The sequence below is a fragment of the Terrapene carolina genome, unplaced genomic scaffold (genome assembly GCF_002925995.2).
Source record: "Terrapene carolina triunguis isolate 2854851 unplaced genomic scaffold, T_m_triunguis-2.0 Scaffold234, whole genome shotgun sequence".
Lineage (NCBI taxonomy): Eukaryota > Metazoa > Chordata > Testudines > Emydidae > Terrapene > Terrapene triunguis.
The window spans coordinates 3,895,121-3,905,487 of record NW_020664585.1 but is presented as its reverse complement, the minus strand read 5'-3'; the positions used below and the strand labels follow the sequence as shown (position 1 = coordinate 3,905,487).

Genomic DNA, 10,367 nt, shown 5'->3' with positions numbered 1-10,367 from the left:
GTGAACCCCTCAGAAGTGGGGGGAGACAAGGTGCATGGGGGTGCCACAGGGGAGGTGGGACACACACAAGGCGGGGGAGCAGGGAACCCGTGGGGGGGGGGAGGACAGACCCAAGGGGGGGGGGGGCACTGAGCGGGGGGGGGGGGGGGATCCACAGGGCAACTGGGAATGAAAACCACAGTCTGTTACCCACATGCGTGAGCGCTGAGGGGTGGGGAGGAGACGGCCCCATTGCGCACGCGCTGACTGCCCCTAGGGACCCTCTCAAGCACGTGCTGCCGCCAAGGTCCCCCCCCCTCCCCTTCTTACGCATGCGCACTCACTTGGCGCCAATTTCGGTCAGTCCTTCATCCAGGCGGCCGCCGGCCACTACCTCCGCCGGCTCCCGTGTGGGGAAGGGGCTGCCTCTCCCCGCCTAGCCGGGCCCCGTGTGTGGACGGGTCCGCCCCTCCCCAGCCGGCCGGACCCGCGGAGCCCCCCCGCCGCCGGCATGATCGGCCAGAAGACGCTGCACTCGTTCTTCCGCGCGGCGCCGCCGCCGAGGAAGCGGGAGCGCGCCCCGGAGCAGGGCGGGGATGCTGAGGTACCGAGGGGCCGGGCGGGACCCGGGGGCAATACGGACATGCCAGGCGGCCAGCCCTTAGCAGAGCGTATTTAAAAGACCCGCCGATCAACGCGGCGCCGCTTTGGGGGACTTGACCAATAGGAGGGCGCTCCTTGATCCACGGTCCAATGGGAGGGCAGAGCTGGGTGGGGCGGGATTTCGGTAGTCACTGGCCAGTAGGGAGCGGCTTTCCATTCTCCGTGTCCAATCGGAGGAGTGTGACTGGGCGGGGTGGATACCGCGGAGAGCACAGTCGGCGGCTCTTCCTAGCGAGGGGCCAATCAGGGGAGCGGTGGCCTTGCCCATGGCCAATGAGGAACGAGGGCGAGGCTCGCGTGCCAAGCGCGCTTTCCGTGGCTGAACAGCCAATAGGAAGGGCGCTCCCCTGGGGGAAACACGCGCGGTTTTCCCGCGCAGTAGCCACGTGTTTGCGCGGCGCAGGGAGCAGCTGTCACTTAGCCCCTCCCAGGCTGGGGCCCCAAGCGGCCTCCACTGCCACCTGGGCCCGAGCGCTCCGGCCACAGCGGCTCGCCTGCGGCACCCCTGGGGTGGCTGGGAGCCGCCCTGCCCGGCTCGCCCCGCTCCACCATGGGGCTCGCCTGCACCTTGTTTCTCCGCGCGGGGCCGGGCCGCTGCGGGCTGCCCGCTCCTAGTAGCCGTCTCTTGTGTCGCGATGTCCAGCCCAACTGCGCCAAAAAGCTGAAGCTGGTGGAAGATGACTCGGGGAAGGCCTCGCCCCGCTCCCCTCCGCTGAGCCCCGAGCAGCAGGAGCGGATCCGCAAGAACAAGGAGGCGGCTCTGGAGAGACGCGCTTCGCGAAGCGTCCCCGCGGGGTTCGGAGAGGGCTGGAGGCGGCAGCTGGCGGGGGAGTTCACTAAGCCCTACTTCTCCCAGGTGAGTGAGCGCCGGAGGCTTTGCCCGGGGGAGGAGCGTCCCGCTGCAGCAGCTCGTCTGTAGCTGCTCGGTGCCTGCCCCGCTCCCTCGCCTGTACTGACCGCGCACCACCTGCTTCCTCTAGCTAATGGCATTTGTAGCAGACGAGCGAAAACGTCACACCATCTACCCACCCCCGCCGCAAGTCTTCACCTGGACGCAGATGTGCGACATCAGAGATGTAAGTGCCCCTGGGGCGACCCCTGCAGTGCCGGGGGGAGAGTCGGGATTTGCTGCTTTCTGATCTTTTTGATAAAAAGATGAAAGCTGTATTTGCAATCAGGCTCCAGGATGCCATGCATGTGTTCGACTCTCATGGGTTTTCTGCCTGGAAACCCAGTGCTTTAGGATGTGAACCCTGCTTTGTCTCTTGTAGTGTTTGTGTACGTTGCCCCTGTTTTCTCATCCAGATACTGAAATAGGGATTTCTGCATTGATTGTTTCCATCCATAACTGCAACATAATGCTCTTAAAAACTTTAGCTGTCTTCTTGGCCTTTTTTCCCTGGCCCTCCCCATTTCTGCACTGCCTTCTTTCAGATGCAACTTGGCTCTGATCTACAAATTTTTACTTTGTAGCAATACATAAAATTCTAGATATTTTGAGATATTAAGAAATATTGTTGTGTTACCAGCACTAATTAGTGTCTGTGTTCAGGTAAAGGTTGTCATCTTGGGACAAGATCCTTATCATGGACCCAGTCAAGCTCATGGACTCTGCTTTAGTGTCCAGAGACCTGTTCCACCTCCACCTAGGTATGGTTATGCTTTATCTGTTTAAAAGTCTGCCACTATTTACTGGGTAGGTTATATATAGGCATACAGCTGTTTGTGAGTTTGCCTTTCTGACTGCCTTTGAGGTAATTGTTTTGCGATTTGCTGAAAAAATAATTTTATAACATATGATGGAGTATTTCTACTTGTTGGGGAGCAGAAAGATGTCAGAAGAATAACTCGTATTGAATTTTAAGGTGTATACTTTCTGGGAAAGATCACCTTGATCAGTGGGTCTATCAGTCCTCACAGAGAGCGCGCCGATCACAACACTTCATTCGTGTTGTTCTAGCCAGTCCTTCAGCCACCCGCTGACCAGGCTGTCAGTGGCACCGGACACTCAATGGGCATAGCGCACCGCAACCCAGGACTGCTGAACGATCCACCAGCCTCAGCCGCCCAAGTAGCTGGGATTACAGGCGCACGCCAGCACACCCAGAGCCTTCTGGGAAAGAATTACTACAAAAATAAATTGGTGAATTCTACATAGACTTCTGGTTCCTCCAAGGTAGTGATGTATTCCCAAGTATTTAGGGCCCAAACCTACAAAATTGGGTTTCCATGCAGATCCAATTGTAGTATCAGGACCTTACACAGGAATGACCTGCAGCCTGATGGCACAGAAGAGCCATTCTTGTCTTGGTTTCACAAAGGTCTTTATTTTCTAAATTGGATTGGATTAAACTTGCTTGTCTTCCTGTATTGCATACAGACACCATTCTGTGGCCCTATTCACTTAGGCATCCATCCTGCAAATCCTTAAGCAGATGCTTAACTTCAAGGAGATGTGTGGTCCCATTGCCTTCAGTAAGCATTTGCATAAAAGGTAGCAGTATCAGGGACTTGGTATTAATTAAAAAGATAGGCAAAGAAAAGGACCTGTCATATACATCAGATAAATCAGATGACTATAATTTTCCTAAATGGGAGTTGGATGACGCATCTGCGAGATCAGATTTTTAGTTTTTGGTAAAAGTTCCAATTGTAATATACAAAATCATTAACTTGTCTATTTGATAATTTCACAGAAATATTCTAAAAATCTCTTGCATTATTTTTGTTTGCAGTTTAGAAAATATTTACAAAGAGCTGTCTGCAGACATAGAAGATTTCACCCATCCCGGTCATGGAGATCTAACTGGGTGGGCCAAGCAAGGTAATCAATCCGTTCATCCTTCCTGGGTTCTTCATTTAGACCGTGTCTGTACTAGCTCTTATGTTGGCAAAACTTTTGTCGCTCTGAGTGGCATAAGTATTGCCAGCATAAGCGCTCGTGTGCACAGCGTTATGTCGGTGGGAGATGCTCTCCTGCTGACATAGCTACCGTCGCTCATTGAGCTGGTTTTATTATTTCGAAGGGAGAGCTCTCTTCTATCAGTACAGCTGTGCCACTGTAAGCTTTTCAGTGTAGACATGGCCTAAGTGGGGATTTTCCTCCTCAGTGAGTGGGTTGTAGTAGCAATGTTAATCTAGCTATTGGTACTTTCCAAACCACGTGGCTGAGATTTATTAAAAGGAACCATTTAAAAACCCCCAGCCTTTTAATGTTCATAAAGTGGTTAAATAATACTGAGTTGAAGCATGTAAAAAGTGAGCCTGTGCTTATGCGCAGCTTAACCACTTCGGCCTTGACCTTATACGTACATAATTGTCTTCCTGTTCTCCCAACAAAGCACATGTGCAGTGTGCTGGCCTTTTTAACAAAGAAGAGTTCACAATTTTTCTTGAGGTGTATTCTCTGTAATAATTCTTGCAAAAATCTACTCGCCTGGGGGAATAGCTTTTTGATGGGTGAGTGAAATAGCATCCTTTTTATTTATTTATTTTTATTTTGCTTTTTAAATAATGGTAAAATGTCTGAGAAAATATTATGCTTGGCTGCAGGTCGGAAAACCTTTGTGATAGCTGTGTAAAACTGATGACCACTCCCCAACAAGCATACAGCTTAATTGTAATGAATGATTATGAGATGTCATTACTGAAAATCTCATGAAGGTCTCAGAGTTCATCTCTAACTTCCGTGGAGTTGCCTAGGGAGGTTGTGGAATCTCCGTCATTGGAGCTTTTTAAGAGCAGGTTGGACAAACACCTGTCAGGGATGGTCTAGATCAGGGGTCGGCAATGTTTGGCATGCGGCTCGCAAGGGTAAGCACCCTAGCGGGCCGGGCCAGTTTATTTACCTGCTGACGCGGCAGGTTCGGCTGATCGCGGCCCCCACTGGCCGTGATTCGCCGTCCCGGGCCATTGGGGGCGGCAGGAAGCGGCGCAGGTGAGGGATGTGCTGGCCGCGGCTTCCCGCCGCCCCCATTGGCCCAGGACGGTGAACCGCGGCCAGTGGGGGCCGCGATCGGCCGAACCTGCCGCATCATCAGGTAAATAAACTGGCCTGGCCCGCTAGGGTGCTTACCCTGGCGAGCCGTGTGCCAAACGTAGCCGACCCCTGGTCTAGATAATACTTAGTCCTGCCATAAGTGCAGAGGACTGGACTAGATAACCTCTTGAGGTCCCTTCTAGTCTTATGATTCTAGTGTTAATGATACTGACTCAGCATTATAGTGGTAAATCTGTTTATGCGGGCATGCTGTAACTTTAAAGGAAAACTCCATTAAAGCCTATTAATTTACAGAAACTATACTTAGCCCCTATATTTATCCCCTAAATGGGTCTATTTCTTAGGTGGGTTTCTTAATGATTTATTTTCTCCCTACTTCGACAAATGGATTGTTTGAAAACTCTGTACTGGTATCTCTCATGGATAGTTTTCCCATGAACAAAAGATTAAATGATTTTTTTACCATTACAGATCCAGCAAAAGACTGGAAGAGAACTTACTACTTTGCAATCTAATTCATGTTTTCTCTGTCCATACTGATATGTACATGTCTTGTTTGTGATTAGGAGTACTTTTGCTCAATGCTGTCCTCACAGTCCGAGCACACCAACCTAATTCCCACAAGGAAAAAGGCTGGGAACAATTCACTGATGCAGTGGTGTCATGGCTAAACAATAATTTGGATGGACTTGTCTTCATATTGTGGGGAGCTTATGCACAGAAGAAAGGCATCTCTATTGACAGGGTATGGTTTAATTTTTCCATATTTCTAGAAGTCTCATTGCTTCTTGCTTCACTTGGGACATTTTTGGTAGGATGCCATCCAGAGGGGGCTTTTGGTCATAAGTGGAAAAAATGGTTGCTGCTGCCTACTATTCAATAAAAAAAAAGCTAGTAGACAGTTAAGGGACTCAAGGCAGGTTGTGCCTGTCCACTTCTGTCACCTCTTTTTGTTCCAAGAGTGCTTATCCTCTAGGAACAAGAACAATCAGTGTGGAAGAAATTAAGATACTGTTGTGTGAAGAGGCTCAACATTATGATGTGTAGTTTATCTCCTGCAGGAAACTTCCCAGAACAACTTAAACTCTTTGTTATTGCTGTTTATTAGAAATGCAGCCATTTATTGAGTGCAGAAAGCCTGGGCTTCATGGCAAACCTATGTGCTCTTGTTTTTAACTGGAACGACGAAGAGATACTTGCAATTTCATTTCTGCATTTGATAATAGCACAGATGAGCAACTTCCATCTAGGATCTGAAAACCTGCCAAGTTTCTCATTCTTTTGTTATCTCCAACTTCTTACAGAAACGTCACCATATTCTACAGACTGTCCACCCCTCGCCTCTCTCTGTGCACAGAGGGTTTTTTGGTTGTCGGCATTTCTCTAAAACCAATGAACTGCTGAAGAAATCTGGCAAGAAGCCCATTGACTGGAGAGCACTCTGAGCTACAAAGATGAATTTGGGAGTGTAATCTGAAGTAGCCCTTATATCAAGGATTATCCCATTCCTGAAAAATTGGGCTGGCATGAGAATTATTCTTTAGACTTGGTCTAGCTGAAAAACAAAATGGCCTACTTTGCAGAAGTGCTACCTTTAAGTATCTTTTTTACATACTGTATATGTTTAAGGGGAAAACCAGAGTTTGATATAAAGAATAATGATACTTCTAGGTTGTCAAATTTTTTTAAGCTGAAATCTGTTGAGCCTGTTCTCAAACCAAAAACCACGTATGTTCTTTGCTCTAATGGGACTATATAGGGAATTCTCATATTGAGCTAAACTCATAAAAAATTCAGTTCGTGAGCACCCTTTTACAGTTAGTGAAACACATCTTATTTGCTATTTTTTCCCCCCCATATTTTCCCATGTGTAAACCTAGATTTTATGTTTGTGTAAAATGGAAGCACCTTTATACTCTTACAGCAAAAAAGCTAGTTACTGTTTGTTCTGCTAAAGAACTGTTTAACCCAGTTTCATTTTCCAGATGTCGATGTATTTGTGCTTTAAAGATTTTCTATCAGGCAGCTGGACTAGCTGTGTGGTGTTACTGAACACGCCTTTGAACTCCCTGAGGATTTCAGGGCTAATATCCCAGACAATTGGGGGAAGTTACGACTAATATTTGTGATGTTTCTCTTTTTTATATGCAAAGTACTTTATTGTGAGTTTAATACTATCAAAGTTCCATTGGGCATAACAGCTCCTTCTAACTACCACAACAGCCTGACTTTCAGAAGAAGTGTTCTCATGTTATTTAGTATGTGTCTTTTGTCACCTGCATATGTACCTGCTGATGACAGCTAAACTTCAAGGTGATCCTTCAGGATGGTATTATTTCATGTCACTCTTCAACATGTTTGAATGTACAGTAAAATCAGGACGCCTCAGATATAGAATTGGTTCTGTACATTTCATAGTTATGAATTAACATAATTGTCTTCATTTCACTTTTTTGAACCTCCTCTCCTCCAGTGTGTATCTTTCTCCCACCAGTAATTACAGTTTTACTTTCATTCAGAGCTAGTCTGAAGTTGGAGATGCCTAGCATCTCTAAAGTTACATCCCCTGAAGAGTTAAATCTGTTCTTTAGCATGTCACAGGGGGCAACATTCTTGTTCATGGTCACCATTTAGCATCTGGTTACATTGTGCAAACCTATTTCTTGTGCCATACTGATCCAGCAATATTTGCTCAGTTAAAACTCCCATTGAAAACAATAGAAGTTTTGCCTGAATAAGATCTACAGGAGTTGGGTCAACTAGTTCAAAGTGGATTATTGCCATTTCTTTTTTTATTTTTTATTTTCAGTATGTTGCAAACTGCAGTATGGAAGTGACAGATCCTTTTATCCATGAACATTTTGCTCACTGTTTGCCACCGTGGTGGCTGGCTCCAATAGAAATTGAAGACCTCATGCTGCTCCCATAAAGTTGGTGACAGAACTCCCCCTGATGTCAGTGGGAGCAAGGTGGGGCCTTGATGAAATTCTAGGATTTCAGATCTAGCTCTGAATTAATTGATACTTTTCTGTTAACTTTCACTGATAAGAGAAAAAGTTTAGTTTATCCCTTCTGTGAAACTGCATCCTTATTTTGTACTATACTAGTACATTTTACACTAGTATCTATGTATGGAGAAGCCATTTCTGAATCTTTGTCCCAGTAGGTAACACTAGTACAAAAGAAAAGGTTCTATATGTTTTCTGTATATATTGTTTAACCATGGTGTTGGTTTTTAAATAAAAATTCTACTTTCTTTATGCTATTGTGCTGGAATCATTTACTTAGCTCCCCGTGTTAAGTTTCTCTTATCATAAATGTTTTCTTTTAGAAGTGTGCTGTAGACTGTTTTTTCCAAAAAAATATTGATTTTAAACATAGTAATCTTTGAACTTGAACTCTTAGGCCTGGTCTACACTAACCCCCCAATTCGAACTAAGGTACGCAACTTCAGCTACGTGAATAACGTAGCTGAAGTCGACATACCTTAGTTCGAACTTACCGCGGTTCAGACGCGGTCCACACGCGGCAGGCAGGCTCCCCCGTCGACTCCGCGGTACTCCTCTCGTATAGCTGGAGTACCACAGTCGACGGCGATCACTTCCGGGTTCGATTTATCGCGTCCAGACAAGACGCGATAAGTCGAACCCAGAACTTCGATTCCCAGCCGCCGAACTAGCGGCTGGGTGTAGACAAGCCCCAACTTCCAATTCTCCATCCTGCTTTGTTTTCACAGACCTATTTTTTCCCTCAAAACATTTTGGTACTTCTAAATTCTGCAATTCAAATGAAAATAAAACCTAGTGGGTCACCTCATCCAAATCATTCTATTGTAAGAGTCAAATAGAGCATATCACTTTCTGAGAGTGTTTTCTCAGTGGGCATACTATATCTTTTTTTTAAACCCACCTGTATGAAATATACCTATTACCCATATTGGCAACCTTGCACAGACAATTATCACTTTTTTCCTTCTGCAGAACGTTTTACATGTGCAAGTTTTCCACCTTCCACCAAACTGGGCCGCCATAGTATACTTCAGTAATTAGTCCATAGGCAACATTCCGTACTGCCCCAATGGAGAACATTAGACCACACGACTTGGCTCCGGCCCTTAATGCTGGTGTAGGGAATTTTTATGGGCATTTGTAAAATTCCAGTGGAAATATTTCCAGTATTTTTTATACTCTATTTTGGATGGAATTTCCAGCAGCTTCATGCTGGGTGGAGGGAGGGCTGGAAGGAGGCATAGGGTTAGTTACTCTGCAAATGGGATATTGTGTCAACAATCGACTGTGCCTTGCAATGCTGTAGGTTTGTATTTCCTGTTATGGAGTGCTTTGAGACGCCAGGATGAAAGCTGTGAGGGTAGCTGAGTAACGTGGCCTCAAAACTAAATGCACAAAGACTTTGATCCACGGGGTCTAGACTTGTTTTTACACCTCCGTGATAGCAGTTTGGTCTGCATTCCCTTGCGCTGCCCTGGCATAACGGGGGGAGCAGCGGGGAGCAGGCGGCACGACGGTTGCCACCTCTCTCAGGTGTGGGGAGGGGACGTGCACAAAACCAGCCCCGAGCAGTTCCAGGTTGGACCTTTGCAAACATGAACTCGGCACAAGGCCGCTGTAACCTGACCGGGCCCTTTACAAACAAACCCGCTCCCACGGCCAGGCCAGAGCGGAGCCGGTTTGCCCCCCCCCCTTGCGTTGCCCCCCCAAGGGCCCAAATGACGAGGCCGACGGCGTCAGGGGGCGGGCTCCGAGCCCAGGGGCGCGCGGGGGCGGGGGATTCCTTCAGGCGCGCCGACCCCGGCCTCGGTTTCCATGGCAGCCGCCGCTCGTGAGGTGCGTTCTGGAGCCCGCGGCCCGGCCTTCTCTCCGGCGCGGGGCGGGGGTCGCGTGTCCTCCCCAGGCCCCGCAGGCAGGGCGGGGCCAGGGGCCTGCCAAGCTCCCTGCTCCTCAGCGCCGCTCCCCCGGAGGTGCTGGGAGTCGGGGTCTGGGGGGGGGCTGCTGCCCCCCTGGCCTGACGTGGTTCCCATCCCATGCAGGGTTCACAGCTGGGGTCGGTGGCCCCCCGCACCCCCCTCTGCTCACATTGTTCCAGCCCCCCCCCGTACTCACCCCTTCCTTTGACACTGGGACCGGCCCCATGGCCAGCGCGGGGTGAGCCCAGGGGGAGCCAGGTCGGCTTGGGGCTGCTGCTGGGGGTGTCTGGTTTTATTTGTAAAGGCCCCCCCAAGGGACCCCGGCGCAGAGGGGAATGCACCGCACCGGTGGTAGGTATGAAACGAGAGGCCTAACAGCTCCCTTCCCCATGGGTTCTCTGGGACAAGGCTGGATTAATATACAAACCGCTTTAACCAGTGGGCTTGTGACCCAGTTCACCCCGAAGTGTCCAGAGCAACAAAAGGGGGGAGTCAGAGAGCGGTGAGGCATTGATTTTGTGAGGGGAAAGCAAAGCAGCAGGAACCTCTCCGCTCAGGCCACGGGCCCTTGAACAAGATGACTTGAGGGTTTTCTTGCCCGTTACTTGCACTGTGATCTGTCCCTCCTCGCTTAGGGGTTATGGAAGAGGGTTTATCCTTTAACTTTCCCATTGAAATACCAAGCTTGATATTTTTTTTTTTTTGTAGAAGGGTGGGTGAACTGAGTGGTGAGAGTCCTAGGAGCAGTGGCGTGCCCCCCCCCCCCCCAGCTCTGAAAATGTATCTCCGGCCTAGTTTGCA

The 10,367-nt window shown here is 48.7% G+C and overlaps 1 protein-coding gene across 1 annotated transcript; it reads left to right on the top strand.

Moving 5' to 3' along the window:
* Positions 1 to 378: 378 nt before the first annotated feature.
* UNG (uracil DNA glycosylase) lies at positions 379 to 7,892 on the top strand. The gene is made up of 7 exons (XM_024196268.2): positions 379 to 583; positions 1,286 to 1,498; positions 1,623 to 1,718; positions 2,195 to 2,292; positions 3,378 to 3,466; positions 5,209 to 5,387; positions 5,947 to 7,892. The coding sequence occupies exons 1-7, from the start codon at positions 491 to 493 to the stop codon at positions 6,085 to 6,087; spliced, it is 909 nt and encodes a 302-aa protein (XP_024052036.1). The 5' UTR covers positions 379 to 490; the 3' UTR covers positions 6,088 to 7,892.
* Positions 7,893 to 10,367: the final 2,475 nt, after the last annotated feature.

Coding starts and splice junctions, on each gene's coding strand:
- UNG (XM_024196268.2), top strand. CDS start 491: ATGATCGGCCAGAAGACGCTGCACTCGTTCTTCCGCGCGGCGCCGCCG. Junction 584..1,285: donor AGCAGGGCGGGGATGCTGAG/GTACCGAGGGGC, acceptor CGCGATGTCCAG/CCCAACTGCGCCAAAAAGCT. Junction 2,293..3,377: donor CCTGTTCCACCTCCACCTAG/GTATGGTTATGC, acceptor TTTTGTTTGCAG/TTTAGAAAATATTTACAAAG.